General features: G+C 36.9%; 2 protein-coding genes and 1 non-coding gene across 8 annotated transcripts in view; 1 reads left to right on the top strand and 2 right to left on the bottom strand.

Moving 5' to 3' along the window:
• Zranb1 (zinc finger RANBP2-type containing 1) overlaps positions 1-20,133 on the top strand; it is a 48,094-nt gene extending 27,961 nt beyond the window's left edge. For 3 of the 4 annotated variants that reach the window (XM_048791367.1, XM_048791369.1, XM_015498376.2), the window contains exons 3-10: positions 6,142-6,329; positions 9,120-9,273; positions 11,132-11,203; positions 11,581-11,779; positions 16,115-16,235; positions 17,447-17,576; positions 17,761-17,990; positions 18,922-20,133. In XM_048791367.1, coding sequence (XP_048647324.1) covers positions 6,142-6,329; positions 9,120-9,273; positions 11,132-11,203; positions 11,581-11,779; positions 16,115-16,235; positions 17,447-17,576; positions 17,761-17,990; positions 18,922-19,140 — 1,313 coding nt within the window. In that variant the 3' untranslated portion in view covers positions 19,141-20,133. Of the gene's footprint in view, positions 1-2,363; positions 2,486-6,141; positions 6,330-9,119; positions 9,274-11,131; positions 11,204-11,580; positions 11,780-16,114; positions 16,236-17,446; positions 17,577-17,760; positions 17,991-18,921 lie in introns of all 4 variants that reach the window. The other variant, XM_015498377.2, reaches the window with a different exon arrangement.
• On the bottom strand, positions 5,477-5,583 carry LOC125612763. Its single transcript, XR_007343239.1, has one exon. It is a non-coding gene; the product is annotated as a U6 spliceosomal RNA (small nuclear RNA).
• Positions 20,134-22,293: 2,160 nt separating the features above from the next.
• Positions 22,294-23,737, bottom strand: part of Ctbp2 (C-terminal binding protein 2) — a 91,174-nt gene continuing 89,730 nt past the window's right edge. For all 3 annotated transcript variants that reach the window (XM_015498379.2, XM_015498378.2, XM_015498381.2), the window contains one exon: positions 22,294-23,666. In XM_015498379.2, coding sequence (XP_015353865.1) covers positions 23,486-23,666 — 181 coding nt within the window. In that variant the 3' untranslated portion in view covers positions 22,294-23,485. The remainder of the gene's footprint in view (positions 23,667-23,737) is intronic.

Here is a 23,737-nt window from a genome sequence, read left to right on the forward strand (position 1 = left end):
TGTAGTATGCTCTTTTTAGGTCTTTTGGATATAGTCCAAGAAGGGGAATAGCTGGGTCAAATGGTGGTTCCATTCCCTGCTTTTCCACGGAATCTCCATACTGCCCTCCAAATTGGCTGCACCAGTTTGCAGTCCCACCAGCAATGTACAAGTGTACCTTTTCCCCCACATCCTCGCCATTATTTGACTTCATAATGGCTGCCTTTCTTACTGGAGTAAGATGGTATCTTAGAGTGGTTTTAATTTGCATTTCTCTGATAGCTAGAGATGGTGAGCATTTTTTTGTGTACTTGTTGCTCCAAATTCCTTAATAGGACACCTATAGCACAAGAGTTAAAATCAAGAATCAACAAATGGGACATATTCAAACTAAAAAGTTTTTTTCTCAGCAAGAGAAATAATAAGTGAGGTAAATAGGGAGCGTACATCCTGGGAACAAATTTTTACCCCTCACACTTCAGATAGAGCGCTAATCTCCAGAGTATACAGAGAACTCAAAAGTTAAACAACAACAACAACAACAAAAAGGCAAGGTTGTTTTAAACATGATGTGGTGAGGGATGTCTAGTGTGTTATGCTGCGAGGGCCTGAAACTGTTGGGCAGAACATACCACTCCATTTATGTGGATACATGTGTGTGAGCCATGAGTATTTATGAAACTTGTAGAACCTTCTCTTGCAGTGGCCAATTATAGGGACTTTCTTGTTTTGTGATTCTAGCTGGGGATCTTATCAAGATGATCTAATATTTCTTCTTCTTCTTTTTTTTTTTTTTTTTAAAGAGAGAGAGGAGAGGGAGGGGGAGAGAGAGAGAGAGAGAATTTTTTAGTGTTTATTGTTTAGTTTTCGGCAGACACAACATCTTTGTTTGTATGTGGTGCTGAGGATCGAACCCGGGCCGCACGCATGCCAGGCGAGCGCGCTACCGCTTGAGCCACATCCCTAGCCCCCTAATATTTCTTCTAATTTGGTAATTTTGTGTATATTTTTGACTAGGAGAATTTTAAGTGACTATAATATGAACAATATAAAGTTATGAAAAGTCATGGGTTTTTCCTTTTATTTTCAATAAATAACCCCCTGCCTATTGAAATGTTTACTTACCATAGTTTTCTTAATTGTAAAAGAGGGTGGCTATAGTCTTTCCGGTCCTAACTATAATACCATAATCCCAATTCTAAAATTTGATTCCAAATTCAGCCAGGATGACTTGACAGTGTAGCAGTGAAATTTTTATTTTGAAATCAGAAAAACTTTTGGATTTGATGGCTGTGTGAGTGTGACTCTGGCATATACTATTTATGTGAGTTTCAAAATATGCTTTTAGGGGCTGGGGGTTGTTGCTCAGTGGTAGAGCACTTGCCTAACATGCACAATGCAGCAGCAGCAATCCCTCCCCACCCAAAAAAAAAAAAAAAAAAAAAATATATATATATATATATATATATATAAAATTTATACAATTTTTAGAAAATTCTTAATTTCCTCAAGTGACCTTTATAATGTTCCATAATTCATTAGCATTTATACTCCTCTCTGATCACTTGTTCCAGAGATAACTTTTTCCTTTAAATTCTTCCATTATGCTTCCTGCAGTAAATTTTCCTGTACTTCAGGATCTTCTTTCTTAGAAAGGTGTCTTTCATGACTTTGGGGATTTATATTTCCACAGCAGTTAACAGTCAGATCAAAGATGTAAGGAGGTAAGAGCTCAGAAATAGTAATGTTCTCCGACAGTTTGTCAGTTAATAATAGGACATTTAAAAGGCCTTAGAGACTATTTGACTCCTTATTTCATCGAGTCTTCTTGTTTTTCTAAAGAGAATTTTAATAATGGGGAAGTGAGATTGTTGAATAGGAGTTACTCTTATTATAGATTAGATTATATTTAATAATTTTTTTGCGATTTCTGATTATCACCCCTCTTTTTTTTTGACAGTGTCACTATTTTATAGCATTATTCTGGCATTAGAAATGGTAAATCGTGTTACTATTAATTATTGTCAGCAGTGAACTAGGAGGGGTTTGTTTTGCTCAAAACTGTTTCTGGAATTTTCCCTCTGTTTGAAGGCAGACTTAAAAATATTGAGGTTATTTAAATTAAAAAGCAGCTTATGTTTGAGTATTGAAAGTTTGTTGTGAATATCTACATCAGGTTTATGATTAAAGTATAAATGATTAAAAAGAAAAGTGTTACTAAGTGGTTTTCTTTCTTATTAATATGCAAAAACAATTAAATGAATTCAACTCTGGGTAGAGGAAAATGACCTAGACATTATAGCCAGCCTCATCTGCATCTTTCTACTGACCATGATATAGGACATTCTGAACATTACCACTTAAAACTAACTTTTCTTTTTAAGGGTTCCCGAAATTGTGCCTGCTGACTCCAGGTCCACCCTGACCCCACAGCATAAACCATGCTGTGATGTCACAGCTACCATAGAACTCCAGGGTAGTGTTGAGCTGGCCCATGTGGGCTCAGGTAAGTCCTGGCTTTTTTTTTTACCATTTGGCATTCTTTTCAAAGTGAGTTACCATTATGATTTTATGTCATAAAGGAAAATAAGGCAAAACTTTGAAAACCGTGCCATACATGGGGGAAAAATAAGTCTATTTTCTAAATATCTATGAGCCAGCTTCATATGCTAACCAACGGAGTTCCATAGTAGCTGTGAAGTCCTCGGTGACTTATTCTCTTGTGGCTTCAAAATACTATAAGCTCATGGCCCAGCTCATAGGACAACATGAGCTGCTACGGCAGGTGCCACCATTTTTTTTTTTTTTTTTTAGACTTTGTAGCTAGTAATGTATAACACAGTATTTTTCACTTACTCTTTATATCTTCCTGTTTTTAAAACTGTATTAACACTTTTCTTTGTAATTATGTGACTCTATTTAGCTAATTATGCATTTATTCAATCCTTTTGAATGTATGATGGTACTGCAGGTTAGTTTTATACTGGTAATCTTCTCAGAGCATCCTTAGTTGTTTTTTTTTTGGTGGTTGTTTGCCTTCATTGCATGGAGGAGGAAGGGACAAAATGTTTGCTAAATTTAAAACGTATTAAGAGAAAGTTTCTTGAGTTATTCTTTAAGGCATTGTGAGTTGGAAGTAACTTAGAAGAAAGCCATGTACAAGTCGTCTCTTTATTTTCTCTTGGAACATTTCAGTAGCCCCCCCCCCCCGCGCTTTTGTTCTATAAAGTGAGATTTTAGCACTTAACCTTTATATGCTATCTTTTCCTGCCTACCATTTCTTCTGCTTTTCTCTACTTTCTTAGAAGAACTCCGATATCTTGTAAGATTTTTTTGAATGTACTACGATGTCCTCCCTCCCAGTTTAAATTCTTTGAATATGGTTCGAATTCTTTTAAACATCATGTTTGTAGTGAAGCATCATGAAGAAATTGCCTAAGCTTTTCAGTAGTTCTCTTTGAACAGTATATAATAAAGACATAACAAAAATTGGGCAGTTAGTGACATTCTCATGAAATTTGTAAAAAGTTTACTGATCTTTGTAGCTGAAAATTCACCTGTCACTGAAACCATAAGTTCTTATTATGGGTAAGGAAAAGAATGGAATCATATATTCCTCAAACATTAGACAATAAGATATTTTTTTAAGTTATCTTTTGTCTATACTTCCATGTGTTCGTGCTAGAAAGTTTGGAGAATTTTGTGCTGTGAAGAGTGGAGAAGAGTCTATTCTGTTTTATCCTCATTTTCTATCCTCTTGTATATATTCTATGCTAAGGAATGGGCACGTTAGCTTTTCTGCAGTTTAATGTAGAGTTTGGGATGAGAAGGAGTAATTGAGTATTTTTGTTATTTTGGATTAGACCAGATAGAAATTTTGTGTGTGTGTGCACGCGCACACGCGTGTGTCTGTCTGTCTCAGCGTTACTGAGATATTGTTTATATACCATGCATTTCATCACCATTTGCAGATTTTTGTTTTTTTGAAGTACTTACTTTGAAGGGAGAATGGGTGATACTGTAAATCATAGGATTGTAAACTTCAGTGTGCTGTTTAGATTAGTCTTCATCTTCCTGCCACCCCTAATTTGAGAAATTCCTCAGAAAAGGGCTGGGGATATAGCTCAGTTGGTAGAGTGCTTGCTTCACATGTTCAGTCCCTAGCAACACACACACACACACACACACACACACACACCCAAAAGAAATCCCTCAGAAACATTAGAAAAGAAATAAATTCTTAAGAATTTCTAAGGTGAAATTCTTTTAGACTTCTCCTTTATGGTGAGTTAGCCAGGAATAGTAAAGACAGTGATTTAGAAGATCTCCTTCTTCCACCCAAAGAAGGAAGTCATTTGGTATTTAGCTTTAGATTTTCTCATGTTTGTCTTTTAGAAATAAATATATTTGAATATAGAATATCACACATACGTAGCATACACATAAATACATATGTATATACAAATCTTCCTCTGTCAGGTGAATTGATCAAACTTGGATTGCTTTTGGGAGAGCATGGAATATCATATGTAAACAAATAAATTTTATAAATAGATATATTTTTAGGTTTAAGCTGAAGACCATAAAACATGCAATGATCCTGCTACATCCTGAAATAGTTATGGCTTTTTTTTTTTTTTTTTTGAGATGGAGAGTCTGTATTGCGTAAGTGATCTCCAGAGTGCTGGGACTATAGATGGTGTGCTACCACGCCTGCTTTATCTTGAAAAATGTATGTCTGGGGATAGGGGGCAGGGGGACCTTTTTGAGGCAAAAGCATATTGACTTGCTAAAAGGGTCCATGACCCTAGAGTTTGCAGACTTTTGAAGCTGGCCATTTATGACTCAAAAGTGTTATTAGAAAGGACTTTTTTGAATATAGGAGGTATGTTTTTATTATCTTTGTGTTTCTCATATTGCCTTGAACAGTGCTCTTTCAGTAGATATGGAAATTAAATTAAGGGGGGGTTTGGTACAACCTGTAAGGAATATCTATTTACCTTAATTCCTAATGCAAAATGCTTTTTAAAAAGCATACTATTTTCAGCTAGTATTATCATTCTACTCACCAAATTTAACAAATTTATTTTTCCTGCTGTAAGTTAGGAGACAAAATTGTTTGGTTTTATAATCTCGGGTTTGGGGTCCTCCCCTCTTATTTTTAGTAAATTGCAAGCTAATGTAGACATTTCTTTTTAAAGGGTTGATTTTTATTGTCAATATAGTTATCACTTTTACTTAACATTTTTGTGTTAAGATTAATAAAATGGTTCATTGGGAATTTTGAAGTTCTCTGTGGATTTGGAAAAAGTGATACTTGTTTTATTCTCTTGTCCCTAACTTGTTTGTAATGTTTTAACATACCTTATCAAAACTCATCTGGTTTAATTTTTACTTTATTAACAATTAACAATTTGAAATAGGTGTATAGATGTCTTGGCTCATATATATATAATTGGGATGTTTTCCCACTCCCACTCATTCAGGCTGCTTTAAGAAAAATATGGAACGCTTCACAATTTTGCATGTCATCCTTGCACAGGGGCCATGCTGATCTTCTTTGTGTCATTCCAATTTTAGTATATGTACTGCTGAAACAAGCATTCTGAGGTTTTGAAATTAAAATTTTTGCTAACTTTCACATAACAATGAAAATGGTTCCAGTCACTAAGTTGTTTCACAATTAAGAGCAGTATGGAAAACTCAGTTCTCCCCTCCCCCCTTTGGATTTTGCTTTAAGAATGTAGTGTAAGGGGGCAGCAGCCACATCCACTGGAAGCACCTCATTGCCTCCTTGGTTTCTACAGTTAGGATGAATGCAGGCCCAGAACAGGGGCTCAGTATGTTCTGTGAAGTCTGGTGTCTCACATTAGGTTACTGATTTTTCATCCAGTTGCTGTATCCTAACATTTCCTTTAAACTTTACCAGAGCATGGAGCCAGCACTGATGATGGTAAGGTAAGTGCTAACTAGGTAGTTCTGGCAAGAAATTTTTAAAGGGAGGGAAATGCTAATTTTTCTTATATTCTTTAGGACAATAAGTGATACCCCAGGATCCAGGAAGCACAGAGAAATGTTTAGAGTTTGGAGTGAATTCTACAGGTTTTTGCTTTTTGACGAAAAATAGGATTAAATGCTTTTCTATCTTGATGCTTGTTTTAGGAGTCGTAGAAGGTGATTTAGCTGCCATAGAAGCATACAAATCATCAGGAGGAGATATCGCACGGCAGCTTACTGCAGATGAAGTACGCTTACTGAATCGCCCTTCTGCCTTTGATGTTGGCTACACCCTGGTACACTTAGCCATACGTTTCCAGAGGCAGGATATGCTAGCAATATTGCTTACAGAGGTAAGTGTGGCATTTTGGTTAAATGTTCTTTTTAAAAATATACATACATACGTACATTTATTTATTTATTTATTTTTATGTGGTGCTGTGGCTTGAACATAGTGCCTCCCAAGTGCTAGGCAAGTGCTCTGTCACTCTTCACATGTGCTAGGAAAGCTCTCTACTGCTGAGCTACAACCCCATCCCTAAATGTTCTTTTATATTAATTGTGGTGTTAATTTTTGTTTTTGATATAATGTTTCTCCAAACATTTCTTATGTTTTAGCTATTTTTCTCCCTCTTTAAAAAAAAATCACATTAAACTCTAAGTTGATTTCAACAGTATAAATTTCAAGGGTATATTCTTTTTTCTCCTTCCCTTGAAATGAAGTGTGATTATGATGCTTGGGTTGGCCTTGACCTTGTGGGTTCAAGTAATCCTCTGTCAGCCTCCCAGGTACCTTGGTATGCAGGTGCACAACATTTCACCCAGCAGTGTGTGCTTTCAAAGCATGATGTTTTGCAAGAATACTTGAATCATGGTATTTGATGGGATGTGTCTGTTAAAAGTTCAAGTTATTGGGCCAGGAACATAGTTTTCAAAATACCAAACCAAATTTGTGATTAATAAGAATGCATTTTATTTTAGGCAAGGAGTTAGTGAAAATGAATAATTTAAATGTAATTAAAACAAAATTTCCATTTAAGTTCTTGGACCCTCAGTGAAGAACTTTTAGCTTAAGGTCTCATAAAGTTGAAGAGGTGAAAAGATGAGAGGCAGCTTCATATCCTGCTTGAGGATGATAGTGAAGGGGAATGGTTGGAGGCCATTCTTCTTGAAATGTCTGAGCATTTGGTGTTATGTCCAGGTTATTTTTGGAAAAGTCTTTCTGGTTTTTGAAAGAGTCTGAGGGATAGCCTCTTGGAAAAAGCTATTTTTGAATTTACTTTTGGTATTCATTTTAGCAGTGTTGAAATGAGAGTTGTAGTCTGAAAATGTTTGATGTTTGGTTTCTCGTGTGTGTGTGTGTGTGTGTGTGTGTGTGTGTGTGTACACACATATGTATATTTAATTTTGGTACTCGTATTAAACCCAGGGGGTGCTTAACCTCTGAGACATATTCCCAGCCCTTTGTAATATTTTATTTAAAGCAACTCTTGCTGAGTTGCTTAGGGCCTCACTAAGTTGCTGAGGCTGGCATTGGACTTGCAGACCTCCCGCCTCAGTCTCCTGAACCGCTGGGATTACTGGTGTGTGCCACCATGCCTGTCTGGTTTCCCATATTTTGAGTGTTTTTTGACTGTTGGATTCATGGAGTTAAGATGTGGGAATTTTCATAGTTACTGATAATTGTAGCCAGCATAGTCTAGTGTACTTGCATTTTCTTGGTTACTGGTAATCCTGGCCAATACATTCTGATAGGACTGAATTTTCATGTAGGAGCTTTCAAAATAGTTATGAATAGCTATGCAGGTGTTGGAAACTCTGTTACTTACAAATGAAGTTAAACTCTCCACATATAAACATAGATGACATCATCAGTAAAACTTCTTGGAGTGGTTTGCCACAAGATTTGCTGCTCTAGACTCTACTTGTTAGGTAGGTGATGTTACACGTTGCTGTCACTGAAAACTGAGCTTACTGTCTCAATCAAGGATGGCACCAGACTCTTCTACTCACTAACAGACACCTTTGATTTAAAAATTTTCTATATGTATGTTTTTTGAACTCTACATACCAAATACAACTGAAACCTAAGGTGAAATCTTTGCAACATTTGTTGCTATTTAGATTTTTTTTTTTTTTTTTGCTACTAGGGATTGAACCCAGGTGGGCTTAACCACTGAGCCACATCCCCTGCTTTTTTTTATTTTTTATTTATAGATAGGATCTTGCTAAGTTGTTTAGGGCCTCACCAAGTTGCTGAGGCTGGCTTTGGTCTTGGCCTCCAGAGCCACTGGGATTATAGTGGCCTCTGCCACTGGGCCTGACGGCTATTGAGCATTTTAAAAGGGGAAGAAAGTTCTAGCCACCTGAGCCTTGTATTTCCTTGCTTTAGAGGCCTCTGTAGTAGTACTCACTGCAACAATGTGCACAGCTCCTCTGCCAGATTTAAACTTAGATTACAAATGCTTTTTTAAAACATTCTGTGGTAACACATGGGGAGAAGGAAGAGTTTCAAGGCCAGTGTGGAAATAATGCTTTAAATGTTGTGTTTTCTTTATTCCAAGTCAGGGTTCTTAAAATACATGGAAGAAGAGCATTTGCAATTCCTTATTTTTACGAATGTTTTTTTTTTTTTTTTTTTTTTTTTTATAATTTTTATTGTTTAATTTTCGGCGGACACAACATCTTTGTGTGTATGTGGTGCTGAGGATCGAACCCGGGCCGCACGCATACCAGGCGAGCGCGCTACTGCTTGAGCCACATCCCCAGCCCCTTTACGAATGTTTTTAATGATGGCTAGTCCATCTAGGTTTTCTGTTCTCCCTCCCTCTCCTATGATGCACCTTTATAAACAATAGTCTTTTGTATGTATTTAAAAATGTGCATCTTTGAGTCTTGGGATAAATATGAAGAGTAGAATTACTGAATCAGAGTAACACACTTGTATTGCTGTTTTTCTGGAAAGATGTACTGATATGTATTTCCACTGGTAAGAAAATAATACCAACACAATATAAGATTAAAAAAACAAACATAGCTTTGAATTATTGGGACATTTTGCTAATTTCTTTTAAATGCTGTGTTATGTTCTTTCACTTATGATAAATGAGATACAGAAGAAAGTTTGTTATGTTGTATTTAAGGTGTCTCAACAAGCAGCAAAATGTATTCCAGCGATGGTGTGTCCTGAACTGACAGAACAAATCCGGAGGGAAGTCGCTGCCTCTCTTCATCAGAGAAAGGGGGATTTTGCTTGCTATTTCCTAACTGACCTTGTAACATTTACATTGCCAGCAGGTAATTCCAAAATTTAATGTGAAAAGAAATTTTCATTTTATTATAGTTCTGTTTTTATAGATGGATCAAAAAATGTATTTTTTTAAAAGAAAGCAAATAATATATGTGCACCTTAAATGACTTTACCGTCCTGTTTATGCTGAAAGTAGTCAGTACAAGAGCTACGTAGAAACAGATGCTTTCATTATCATTATTATTTGAAAGATCAGAAGTAACTGATCTTTGTGGGTCTCGGATTGTTATTTTTTTCCCCAAGTACTGGGGGTTTAATCCAGCGGCAGGCACTCTACCCCAGCTCCTTTTTTAGTTTGGGTCTTGTTAAATTGCCCAGGTTGGCATTGAACTTAAGATCCTCTTGCCTCAGCCTCCTGTGTCACTGGGATTATAGGCAAGCACCACTGTACCCAGTATTGTGTGTGTGTGTGTGTGTGTGTGTGTGTGTTGCCCATTTATTTCCCTCTTTGGTTTTATCTTACAAAGTTCTCTTTTTTTGGTCTATTTTAATTTTCCCTTTTCATATTCATCTGTTATTTTGAAATTGGATAGTGATTGGTTATCTTGTGTAAGCAGAAGGATTAGAACACAGGACTTTTATGGAAAAGAGGTCATTTTTGGATTAAAGATGCTGGCACTCTTGAGATGGTATTGCTTTTCACTAATTACACTGATTTCTATTATATTTGTGAAGCAAATTTTTATTTTTCTATAATTGGCTGTTGAGAAAAATCTTCTAGGATGTCTTGTTAGTGGCATTGAATAAATATACCAAAACTCAAAGGCTTGTAAAATAAAAGCTTTCATATGGGATCTGAGTATTTTCAACTTTCATACTCAGATATAAACAGGGGCATTTATAAATGGTAGGTGATAAAAACTGAGTCTTCTAAAATTTGGACAAATATCATTTGAAGTGCACACACACTAAGCTAATCCTAAATTATGATTAGATTTTTATTTTGAATTTAAAATGCTTTTTTTGGGGGAGGGGGGTACTGAGGATTGAACTCAAGGTGCTTTGTTACTGAACTACATTCTCAGATTTTAAATTTCTTTTTATTTTGAGATAGAATTTTGGTAAGTTGTTCAGGGTCTTTCTAAATTGTTGTGTCTGCCTGCAAACTTATGTCCCCCCCTGCCTCTGCTTCCCAAATCTCTGGAATTATAGTTATGTGCCACTCCACTTGGCTGACTTGAAAATGCCTTTAAAAAATATTAAGGATAATTTTTCTTATGGGTACAAGTAACCTGAATAGAGCATAGAGAATTTGAGGAAGATAACAAAAAGGCTATGTGCCAAAATCATGCTTCATTTACTTTTAAAGAAGATTCGATTTGGAAGTAATATTTTGAACAGAAGTTTCCAGTGTGAGGAGAAGAAAACAACTAAAAGTTGATTTGTAATTATTGGTGCAAATGTTGTTGCAGTTTATTTATTTGTTTTGTTTAGTGTTGTGTGCTTAACCACTGAGTCACATCCCCAGCCCTTTTTTATTTTTTATATTGAGATAGGGTCTCACTAGGTAGCTCACAGCCTCACTAAGTTGCTGAGGCTGGCTTCAAATTTGAGATCCTCCTGCCTTAGCCTCCCTACTTGCTGGGATTATATGTGTGCAGCACCATATAATGTTATTTATATTATTTTTAAGTATATTAAGAAGTTTTGGTAATGAAATACCGAATGGAAGTAATATACCTATTTTACCTTTCACATGTTACATGTGTTCATTAATAAAAAAAAAAATCTGCTGACCTCCAGTGGAGAGGAAGTTATTTTAGAGGACATGACTATTAGAGGCTACCATAGTTTATCGAATTATGAAATACAAGAATATGTTTTCAGTCTGATTTTCCTTTGTAGATATTGAAGACTTACCCCCAACAGTTCAAGAAAAATTATTTGATGAGGTGCTTGATAGAGATGTTCAAAAAGGTAAGCATGTAATTAATGAATATAATTTACCTTTTATCTGATAGATTAAATTTTGATTTGCTTTGTTAGGGTATGGAGTAGTTTGGTGTATTTTTGTTTTAGATTAAAGATGTAAGATCCTTAAAATTTCTACTTTCCAGTATAAATGTATTTCTGTATTCAACATTTTTTAGAAAATAAAATTATAAGGAATTTTGAAGTTGAATAAATATTCCAGAGCCATGTTTTAACTACTAAAAATCTATTTCAGTTGATCAAATTTATTTAGGTATTTATTAATAAATTACCTTTTACATGTAAAAGATGGATTCTTCACCCTACTGAATATTTTGTAACCACATAGGCACAAAAATGAATATGTTATTTAAATTCCTCAGAGTTAGAAGAAGAATCCCCAATTATAAACTGGTCCTTGGAGTTGGCTACACGTTTGGATAGTCGACTGTATGCCCTTTGGAATCGAACTGCAGGGGACTGCTTACTTGACTCAGTACTACAAGCTACCTGGGGTATTTATGACAAGGACTCGGTGCTTCGGAAAGCCCTGCATGACAGCCTGCATGACTGTTCACATTGGTGAGCTGGCATCCTTCCCTGTTCCACCTGGACTGGATTTGCTGGATCATTTCCTTGTAGTAGTGGGGTACTTTTCTGCTCAGTTTATTTTCTGAGAAACTAAAGAACAAAACTATTGGGTTTTGGAAATGAAGACTGGTTGAATACCCCAGTACCCCAGTGGTTTTATACCTTTTATCAGAGGTTTAAAATAGAAACAGATGAAGCTTTAAACTGGAAACACTATTCATTTCCATAAAATAGAAACAGTGTATTTAAACATTTCTAATATAACATTGTTAGTTTTATAGACTTAAATACTGATTGGGCTGGGCATAGTTTCACTCACCTATAATTCCAGTGACTCAGGAGGCTGAGGCAGAAGAATTGCAAGACTGAAACCAGCCTGAGCAATTTAGTAACTTAGTAAGACAATATCTCAAAAAAGGACTGAGGATGTAGCTCAGTGGTAAAGTGCCCCTGGGGTTCAGTCTTCAATACCACCCCACCCCCCCAAAAAAAAGATACCACCTTTGCTCATAATTTTGAGTACTTACTGGTATCATATTATCTTCAACTTTAAGAGAATTATGTTATATATAATTATATATTATAAGCTATTTTTCTTCCTGAGGAAGAGACTTATAAAATCCCATTTTGCAAATTTTCAAATCCACAGAAAAGTTTAAAAGATAAAAATCCATGTGATATACCTAATGTCTCTTTTATTTGATTGACCAATTATTAATATTTTGGCACACGTGCTTCATCTGTTTAAATGCTACCCTGTACTGATTTTTTTTGACATCAAAATTTTACCCTTCAGTATTTCAACATGCATCTTTTCAGAACAAGAATATTCTCCTGCAACATTATGAAACCTAAGAAAATCAACATTGATTTAGTTGTCTAGCATATAGTCCACTGTCAAATTTCTCTATAGTTGTCTCAAAATGTCATTTATATTTTAACCTAGGATCCAGTCAGTCAAGTCTTGTTATTCTTGAAGTATAAATTCACTCGTGTTATCAAGCACAAGAGATAATTTTGTGATTTTCCTACCCTAAGTATTTTCTTGGTTCTGTGAATATATTATCTCACTTAGCTATCATTTCATAGGTAATAAAATTGAGATTCAAAGAATCTCAATTTAATTACTCATTGGTAAGCATAGAAACCATTTAAAAACTCTTACTAATTTTCTTAACATCAGTATGAAAATTGTTTTTTCTTATTGAATGCTTAGGAGTAATGCTAGTGGTCCTACTTCAGGCAGTGTTACTATCCTTGCATTTTTTTGGCGTTTTTTTCAGCATTTACTAGTTGTGCATTTTGTTATATTTTAGGGTTTACATGAAGTCTAGAATATAAAGAGAACAGGGATCCCCCCGCCACCCCCATTGTAGAAGATCTAGTACCTGGAATAGCTTGACACTTAGTGCTTGTTAGAAAAAGTAATTATATGTTCTTGTATTTGAGAACTAAATTTGAAGATCAAAGCATAATGCAATAGAGTAGAAGTTTGTGATTGCCTGAAAAAAACCAAAATAGCTCCCTGACTGGCAAGCCTATTGTAAACCTTGACTGGATATATAATATGCTAAAAAAGAATTTGTCACCCAGGCAGATGGTTTAGTCCTTTAGTCTTTGTCCAGGAAAGAGGGCTTTGTGCCTTTCAGGAGAGGTGGGTGCTATATGGATTGATCTGGTAGTATGGGCAAGACCATTCCTATGATGAGGGGGATTCATCAGGTTAGGTAAGCCTGATGCCATTAAATGTTCAGTTTTCCTAGCCTGTCTTTGTCAGATTGCATCTTTATCAAGCAGTAGTCTGGTGATTATTTGGCCTGCCTTTGAGAGGATGAGAATGGTCTAATTCCCATGATGGCAGTTATTGGCTCTGTGGTTTTACAGATCTGCCTTATGGGTTTGGTTAATGCGACTGCCCTATAAGATTGATTTGTGTTATTCCTTGGTATTGATGAAGTCTAGTTTCCTAGCTGGAACAGCAGATCTGGACTGTGATCAGTCTACAACTTTGCAAATGCCCTTTTAAAAAAGCCTTGTAATTTTTTTTCTCTGATGGTAACACCATGATCTCGTTGTAAGGTTGAAAGTACCTTGTAAATTTCAGCAGATTATTTTTTTTTCCTAATTGTTTTTTTCTTTCTTTCTTTTCTTTCGGGTTCCAGGGATTGAACTCAGGGGCACTCAACTGCTGAGCCACATCCCTAACCCTATTTTGTATTTTATTTACAACTCAGGGTCTCACTGAGTTACTTAGTGCCTCACTTTTGCTGAGGCTGGCTTTAAACTCTTGATCCTCCTGCCTCAGCCTCCCAAGCTGCTGAGATTAGAGGTTTGTGCCACCACGTCTGTCTCCTAATTGGTTTTTTTGTTGTTGTTTTGGGGTTAGTAATAATAACAACTTTGGGCCAACTCAGAGCTGGCAGTCAGTGATTTCTGGATTGGAGTTGCTGTCAGTATTTGTATTATGACTGGAATTCTTAGGTGTTTCTGAGTCATTTGAAGTTGTCAGTGTAGCACAGAGATAGGCAGAAATAGAGTACTGTAATCTGAACGAGAAACAAGGCTGTTTGCTTACAGCCACCAGGAAGTGTTGGAGCAGAACTTTCACTAAGTTGTCCTCACTCTGAAAGGATGCTTTAGGAGTTGGGATCCAGAACTGTCATATGGACAGGATTCCCCAAACTAGGTGTGCCTTGGGACCACATTCTCAGGTGCCTGCCTTGAGATGTCTTTGCCTAGTGTTTCAGAGTTCAGGAATAGAATGTTGCATAGAGTGAAGTAATCACAGGATCATGCTTATGTTATTTGAAGGGTAGAGTTGGGGGTGAAGATTATCTAACAAAGAGAAAAGGGGTTCATTGACAACTCTGTTTACTGAGCTCAGCACTTCAGGGAGGTAGAATGAGACAGGGTGAGAAGTCTAGGGTCTTGGAGGAGGCAACCCATTGTATATGGGCGCTTCTTAAGCCGCTGTTTGCCTAGGTACCCTTTTTATCTGTGAAGTTCTGTTGGATATCCATGATTTGAGCTGACTTGAGTTCTCAAGACTGAATGTACAACATTGTACTTGCCTTTCATGTCAGTACAGTTTCTCAGAGGAATGTTTGGGGGTAATTAATATAAATTATTAATTAATATAAATAAAAGTTTAGTACAAGTCTTTTAGAATGATTACTATTTTGTTATTTGGTAGAATTATCTTCAGCTTGGAGTAGTGACATTTTTTCAGGGTAAACTGCCAGAAATGCTGGTTGGAAGTAGACAAATAAATAATGCATGTAACTGTGCTCTTTCCAAATACTTGTAGTTAGTACCTGTGCTATCATGTGGATAGATACAGTTGCATGAAAATATTAAAAGTAAGACTAAAATGTCTTTAAAAAATTTTTAAGGAGCTGGGTATGTGGCTCACTAGTAGAGTGCTTAGAATGTGCAAGTTTCTGGGTTTAATTTCTACCACTCCAAAAAACAATGACCTAAGCTTGAAAATCGGTTTTTAGAATTCAAACAGTGCATTAAAGATGAACATATTTTAAACACATTTTTTGCTATGTATCTTTATTCATTTCTTTTATGTGGTGCTGAGAATTGAACCCAGTGCCTCGCACATGCTAGTAAGCACTACCACTGAGCCACAACCCCAGCCCTGAACATACTTAAATGTCTATTTCACTTTAGAGGTTTTGACCAACTTATTTTGTAAGACTAAACCAACGTTTTGAGCATAATTATTTCTGGTTTTTGTTAGTTTTATTCTTGATATAAAGAAAAAGCATACTTTTTTTTATTAGTAGTAGTATAGTCTGCCAGTGACCCACTAATTGACTAGGTTGAGGTATTTTAAAGGCTAGATAGTATAAAGAAGGAATTGTTTTTTAGTTTTGTTGATTTTTTTTTTTTTTGATTAGGTGATCATCATATTTGATTTTATAGAAAGAAATCTCAGGGCACTGATCTTGATATTTTTATAAATATGGGATATTTCCTGTTTACAAAAGTAGTGATATAACAATGGACAAATGTGACTTCTTTGTGTATAGGCTCAGATGATGTTGATTGTCTTTTTTTTTTTTAACTTGTAAACTGGTAATAGAAAATTGAAAGTAATTGTTCTCTTTACTAGTGTTTGGTGAAAATTTGGTGGGTGGCAGATCAAATTTTGGCTGAAGATATTTTAAAAGATGTCTGCTAACAGAATGGGAGCATTTTTAATTTGAAAAAGATATTGCAAATAATGTAAAATTGGTCTATGAATTGCCTTAAGATTACATTAAAGAAATATTTAAAGGTAGGGTTTATAGAAGGTTTCTTGTTTTAACTGTGTAGGTTTTACACACGCTGGAAAGATTGGGAATCCTGGTATTCTCAGAGCTTTGGTTTACATTTTTCCTTAAGAGAAGAACAGTGGCAAGAAGACTGGGCATTTATCCTCTCTCTTGCTAGTCAGGTAAGCAAGGCTTGTCTATGAGAAAGGTAAGCCATGTAGTCAAAGTTCCTGATTTGCTTGGGCAAACCATATTGGGATAATGTGGTACAAGGAAAGGTGCTTGACTTGGCACCAGTCAACTTGGGTTTTAGGCGTGACTGCTATTAAATACATGAGCATAGGAAGTCCTCACTGCAGAATTTCGAGTAACAGATGTTATATCAAGTCAAAATGAAAAGTTGTGCAGTGATCTCGAGCACCCTGGTCTTGAGGTTGCTTTCCATATGCCTATTTTACTTACCTACAGGTTAGGTGAGACCTTACCAGGATCCCTTAATCAATGACAGGTGCTTGCATGGTGGAGCTGAGCTGTCAGGCCCTGAGGAAGAAGTGCACATTCTTCAGAATGCTCCCCAGTGGTGAGGCTGTACCCAGGAGATATAGGCAAAGGAAAAGGTGCAGTCTGGCTTATTCTGAATTAATTGCCACTGGCAGGACTGACTTCTTTCTAATTGATGCAGGAGTGAACTTTTCATGATAATTTTGCTTGCACATTCTTTAATAGATAAGATTGGTTGGTTCATTGTGGTGTGTCCATAGCCTGACACACTTATTAAACTCTTGGTTTCATGCTAATTTTATTTTTATTTTGTGAGGTATATTCAGCATAATAAACCACGAAGTCAAGATACATGCATAATAGTTCATTCGAACGTTGAGAGAGTAGTACCTTCTCTTTGGGCCATTTGATGGCTCACAGTGACCAATTAACATCTAACATGTAAATTGGCCATGTGTTGTCAGCATCACTAACTGGAAGATAAACCCATTGGATATGACAATTTGAGTTAGGTGTTACTTCCATTTAATGATTTATGACATAAAGCTCACTGTTTTCTTGTTGTAGTTAGTACTTTCACAGTTAATCACGATGTGATCACAGGAAGCCCCCTTGCTGTTTGAGTCTGTTTCCCAAGATTGAAGGAGAGTTGTGAGCCTGGATTAGTAAAGGGGCTTCTTAAAATGTGTATCCTCATTTATTAGGTTTGTGAGTGGGTAGTGAATAATACCTATATTTATTAAGGTTTTTTTTTGCTTTGACTTGCCAATATTGTTTTTCTTAAAAATGGACTGAAAGTCATACTGTGAAGATAGTGTTGCTTTTTATATATCACTTTTCCAGGATTGGTAATGTTTTAAAGAAAACATGCCTTTTTTGTTGTTCTGTACAGCCTGGAGCAAGTTTGGAACAGACACACATTTTTGTCCTTGCCCATATTCTTAGACGACCAATTATAGTTTATGGAGTAAAATATTATAAGAGTTTCCGGGGAGAAACTTTAGGATATACTCGGTTTCAAGGTAAGCCATTATTCTAGAGCATTTCATAAGTTTTTTTTTTTTTAACTATGATGATGTAATTTGCACCATATCCTTAAGTAGTCATGGGGGAGGTGGTCAGAGTGACTCTTGGCTACCAGCAAGAACAGTGGCCATGCGAAATGAGAGGTATTCACCCTTGTGATTTTCTTTTGCCTTTTCCCAGGAGTCTATCTGCCTTTGTTGTGGGAACAGAGTTTTTGTTGGAAAAGTCCTATTGCTCTGGGGTACACAAGGGGCCACTTCTCTGCTTTGGTTGCCATGGAAAACGATGGCTATGGCAACCGAGGTGCTGGTGCTAACTTGAACACCGATGATGATGTCACCATCACGTTTTTGCCTCTGGTTGACAGTGAAAGAAAGCTACTCCATGTGCATTTTCTTTCTGCACAGGAGGTAAGCAGCATGTTTCTTCTGTTTGTAGCAGAATCCAATCTCTGGTGCCTTTCAGGTGTGGTTTTATCTGTACTGCCAGATAAATTTCTGAATGTGGTTGTAATGATTGCAGCTTTCTGTAAATACTAGTTGGTCAGACGTTGAAATTATCATTTCAAAATTCCTTTGTGGGAGCATAGCGAGGAATTTGAAAAAGCAAGACTGAGGGATTTGTGAGTCAATAGGGTCATGGGTGAAGTGAATCTTCAAGTTTGGAGGAATAGAATTCCAGGAATCGCAGGGCCAGTTACATTAAGGGGAAGAGGGTAAGGAGGAAAGAGGATAGGCGACAAGATGAGGTGATAAGGGTGAGATGGGAAGCCAGCAGCCAGTGTGCCCAGAAGAGGAACACTGATTAGCCAAGGCTAGATGCCTGGGGCACAGTGCCTTATGGATATAGGCACAAGCAAACACATGTAGATTGAGCAGGGGAGGTGGTGAGAAAGTACAAAAGAACACTCTCTCAGAAAACTCGTATTCTTGTAAAATTATTGGTCTTTTATTCAGTGAACTAGTAACGATCATAGAATGTTCATAATCACAACATTGAAGGGAAAAAATTAAATACAAGAAAGACCACAACGTGCAATTTAAGCCTGTTCATAATTTACTAAGTAAACTTACCTTGTTAGGTGTTTGAAGCTGTGACTTTTTTGGTGATTTGTTTGCCTTTTGCTATCCTGTGAAACAAATGATCTTTTGGGATGTTTTTCCCTCTGGCCTTTTCTGATTATTTCCCCACTGACATATGTTAAATTTAATTAGACTTAGTTTTATGAGGTTGAAAACATGTTAAAAGTTTGTTGTTTTGGCCTAATTGTCTTACCAGCTGTAGGTTGCTGTTAAATCTCTGATGTTGTATTTTCCCATTTTCTTCACATTCCTCTAAAAGCTAGGTAATGAGGAACAGCAAGAAAAACTGCTCAGGGAGTGGCTGGACTGCTGTGTGACTGAAGGGGGAGTTCTGGTAGCTATGCAGAAAAGCTCTCGCCGGCGGAATCACCCCCTGGTCACACAGATGGTAGAAAAATGGCTTGACCGCTACCGGCAGATCCGGCCTTGTACATCCCTATCTGATGGAGAGGAAGATGAAGATGATGAAGATGAATGAAGAAAAACTTATGGAGCAGAAGACCAAGGCATCAGAATCTGTGATGACCCCCAAGTTAGCTTGGTGCTCCAAGCAGAGTGTATAGCATGAAATGAACCAAATCTGGCAGGATCTGCTCAGAAGTATTTTTCTGATCCACACCCAGTGGAGATAATTAATGCGTCTGCTGCATGAGGAGACAAGAGAACTGGTTGAACTACAGTTTGTATAAAACAAAAAACTAATTTTATTAAGACAGAACTTTTTTCTTTCAAATTGTAAATCTGTCTATAAATGTAATGCATGTGGTTGTGTAAGAAATTGTGTAATAGGAAAAGTTGTACCAGCATCTTCATATTGAGAAAACTTTTTTCCGGCATGGGCACTTACAAAAAAGCACATGGCAGACCACTCTTATTCCTTTGAGATGTTCTCTTCATTAGAACCTGGCATTCTATTTTCACCTTAAAAGATCCATTTTACATTTAGTCTGAGATTTGGAAACTTTGTACAAATTGTCCACAGCAAAACATAATAAATAAGCTTATATTTTATTTATTTAGTTCCTGTTGTGCCCAATAAAATCAAACCTTTTAGGAACAAACTACAAGAAAAGCTAATAATCTTTGAGTGAACCTCATAGCTTCCTTGGAGAGTTTTTAGTTTCAAATTTGTCATTTTTGGGTTTTATGATTTGCTCCTTTGAGCATTTAGATACTTGTGGACTTGTCTGGAAGAATGCCCTGAAGTGAATGTTCTTGCCCCAGACTCTGGGCAGCAGTTGGGAAGGGAAGGGAGCAGGCTCACTTCTCACTGAGTAGATCGTGTCAAATTTGTTCCCTTCAGCTCCATCCACATTGTTCTACTCCTAAATTGCCATGCAGAGAACCTTTGGATTCTTCCCATCTCCTGTTATCACCTTTGCTCTAAGCAAATGCTGTTAGGAGGCTGTGCCTTTGCTTAGACTGATTGGGAATACCATTCAGTGCAGAATAAAGATTTTAAAAAATGCAATAAGGTGGTAAGTGCATTGTATGAATTCTCTGTAAGTCCAAGAACTCTTGCATGTTGGTTAATTGTGGCCATTCTTATTATTTAATAAGTTAAATTATTGTGTAGAAAAACTTTCTATGAAAAGTATTATTTGACCACTTCAGGTATACATTCATTCAGTACTGGGTAAAAATTTCTGATCTCAGGAACACCAGACTTAGTTTCCTGACAAGCATTTTGTAACTATTGATATGGCAAGGAATTATCAAAGAAGCAAATAACATAGACACGTTTTAACTTTCCTTTGATGAAAAGGCTGTGAAAACCTTTTAATATTTGCTTCCTGTTTAGATGGTATTGAAATGTGCCCATCTTCAAATTTGATGCTGGGATACTAAAAAAACCGAAAAATACCCATGACCTGTCATGTCTTTGGTTCTTTCTCCTCTCCAAACACTCAGTAAAGTGTTCCCAGGATGATGGGATCATTTTTGCTGCATGCTAAAACCTGTGAGGAAGAGTCATGTTTGCAGTATGATTCCATATCAATGAATTTTGGTATATTACAATAATGGTGAATGTACTGTTCCAAGTGGTTACTGTCTTCTTACAAATTGACTGTGGTTTCCTTTTTTCTTTGTAATAGCCAAGTTTTTAGAAGCGGGGGCCGTCATTCTGAGTGCTTAGAATAGCATCTGTAGTTAACTGTTCTTCATGGATAAGGAGGATTCTTCAGGGGTCACAGATCCTGTTCTAGTTGTTTGGCCACCTCACTTGGGAAGGCAGAGTGCCTAAGAGAGGCATTAGGAAAGCATCTGGTCTCTGGGGCCTGCATTGCACTCATTGTTGAGCTGCTAGGTATCCTTTCCCCAGAGTTCCCTCTTTATTTATTTATGATTAGTTTGATGGGTACAACATTCTTCCCTGTGGGAAAGCATTATATCTGGTTCCATTTTCTAGGTTTCAGACAGGAAAAGGGGCTTTTAAGTGGTTTTCACAACAGACTGGCTGGCTGTTAAAGGCCAAATTTTTTGGTAAATCAATGCTATGTTAAGCTCTTGAACTATTCAACAGCCATAATTATCCTGATAGAGTGGCAAAGATTATATATGGCTGGGTAACAGACATAAATGTCTTTAGGTTGACTGTGAATAATAATGCCTGAATTGTGTGGACTTAACTTCATGGTTTTTTTTTCTAGGGTAAAATCAGTATGGTGTCTTCTATTCTTGTTGTTCTTCTTTGGATTCAATTATTATATATATAACTTCCAAAGAACTGTCTGAGCAACTGAAATCTAATTAAACAAAACCCAGGCACACCACGGATTCACCTGCCTTTTTCTATTTGACTTGTAGTCTCATCCCATCCCATTCTGAACATGTGAAGGTAAAATAACTTTTGTGCACAAATGGTTGGGGTCTTTTTGTGCATTTCAACATCTGTTTGGTAAGTGGCTATAAAGATAGTTACTTGACCTATTGTCTTGGGAAGCTGTCTCCCATGGGAGTTTAAGGTAGTTTCACAGCAGAGTAGGGATGGGGTTGCCTACCTGAGTGATAAGAGAAGGCCAGGGAGGGTGATGCCTTACCACAGGATGTTGTGGGTTGTGACTATATGGTTCAGTGGTAGAGCGCTTACCTAGCATTTGTGAGACCCTGCGTTTGAGCAGAGCACAGCAAAAACAGTTCTCTAACCAGAAGAGAAGGATAAGAAAAAGCTCAGAGGGAGTTTGACCTTGGAATTGTGGGCCTTCATATCATATTTTAAAAAACATTAGTTATTTAAAAAGAAAGATCCATTAAACGAACTATATGGTTCTCAGAGTAATACTTCTTTGTAAATCAGTTGTTATGTCATTGGCATGTGTGAACCAGTTCTATTTTTGGGTCGATTAAGACCGAATTTCTTCAACAGCTTTTTTCTGGAATTGACTTCGTTCCAGTGCAGTGTTGCATCTTAAAGGGTTAGATGATTTAGCAGTGATGGGCTTGTGTGAGGTCTTGCTCTATTGGGTAAATGCTGTAGAACATTGTCAGCATTTGAATCTGGTAATGGAATAGGTAGGTAGAACCTTGGAGTAACAGAGTTGGGAATTGGCGAACAATGCAGTTACCTCTAAACATCTCAAGTAGAGAACTTTTACATTGGTGAGATGTACTTGAATTTCAGAGCTTAGCAGAAATTTTAATTACTTTTTATTGAAAACTGCACTGAACGCTAAATGTCCACCTTTTACAATAAACAAGTACAGTAACGGTAACTCACACTAAAACAAAACATACTTCTGATAGCCATTTTTCCTTTTGGGACAGGTTAAAGTTTTTCTTTTGTCACAAAAACAGGAATGTACCTATACAAAGGCTCAAAATAGGCCATCTTTTTAAACAAAAAGGCAATGATTCACAAAAGACTATGAATAGAACATGTAACTAGTTGATACAAATCTAATAGGATTTGTTAAAATCAGTCACATCTAATAACACATCTGAAGTGTTCTTGTATAAAATATCACGTGAAGAAAAGAATTTATCAATGTCTAAAAAAGTGGGTTTGTTCATAGACAATCTGACAAGTTACCATAAAAAGTGTTTCCTGAGACATAAGGAAATGCAACATTATTCTTGAACCCTTAGCAGTTCAAGACTTTCCACTCAATAAAATAGCTGAGGATCTGAAACTGAGAAAATATATTTGAGTACAAACAGCTTGTGAAACTTAATACTTTTTTCTTTTTTCTTTTTTTTTCTTTTTTGCATCATCAGAGGGTACAACTGAACTTACAACCAACTTGCCTGCTCGGTATGCAGTTCAGCTGTGAGGGAGACACTTCTGTACAGGAGCCTGTACTGTCTTCAATCCTATGCGTGCAGGTGTCTAACACAGGCAAACAGTTTTTTCCCCATTTTTGTAGCAATTTTGTCTTCCTATTAGCAAAAAGAGGTAACAAGCCCCTGTAGACCAAAGGGACTAGAGTCATAAGATGGGGATTTCCTCTTAATATTTTTTTATTTTGATGTTTGGAACTCTTGATGCAACATTCTAGAGCAAGGTGCTCAGGACCTGCTGTGCCCAAGGAACTGATAAAGGAAAAAGCTCTATTTATTCTTTGTGATTTGATGCACAGATGGAAAACTTAACACACAATAACAGAAGTTGGTCGTTAATAAATCACGTCCTATTCTTTCAGCGCTTCCGGAAGCAGACGACATCTTCAGTTTTCTAGCTCTTGTAGCTTTTAACACTGCAACACCAACGATGCATATGTCCAGGGTCAGTTAAAAAGACTGTCAAATTCCTTCTCTTAGTTCATCCATTTTCACTGTCTCTTGGTCCCAAGTTTATCTGAATGATTACCTTTCAGCATTCTCTGCTATTGCTCGTTGGGGTGCTCTCGATTGTCCCCATGTTTTGTAGGCTGGTTGGGAGAGGGAGCTTGGGAAGGGTGTGCCACCGTGGGGAGGTTGTGAGTCACTGGGATGCCTCCAGGGATGATCCCTTCCATGGCTGCAGGAAGTCCTCCCGGAGCCACGCCTACTATGCCCGGCGGATACCTAAGGAGCACATGGAAAAGGGGCCTTGTGAGTGAGCAGAGTGCCTAAAAGCTCTTGGCCCTTCAGGTATT

Source organism: Marmota marmota, unplaced genomic scaffold, assembly GCF_001458135.2.
Source record: "Marmota marmota marmota unplaced genomic scaffold, marMar, whole genome shotgun sequence".
Taxonomy (NCBI): Eukaryota; Metazoa; Chordata; class Mammalia; order Rodentia; family Sciuridae; genus Marmota; species Marmota marmota.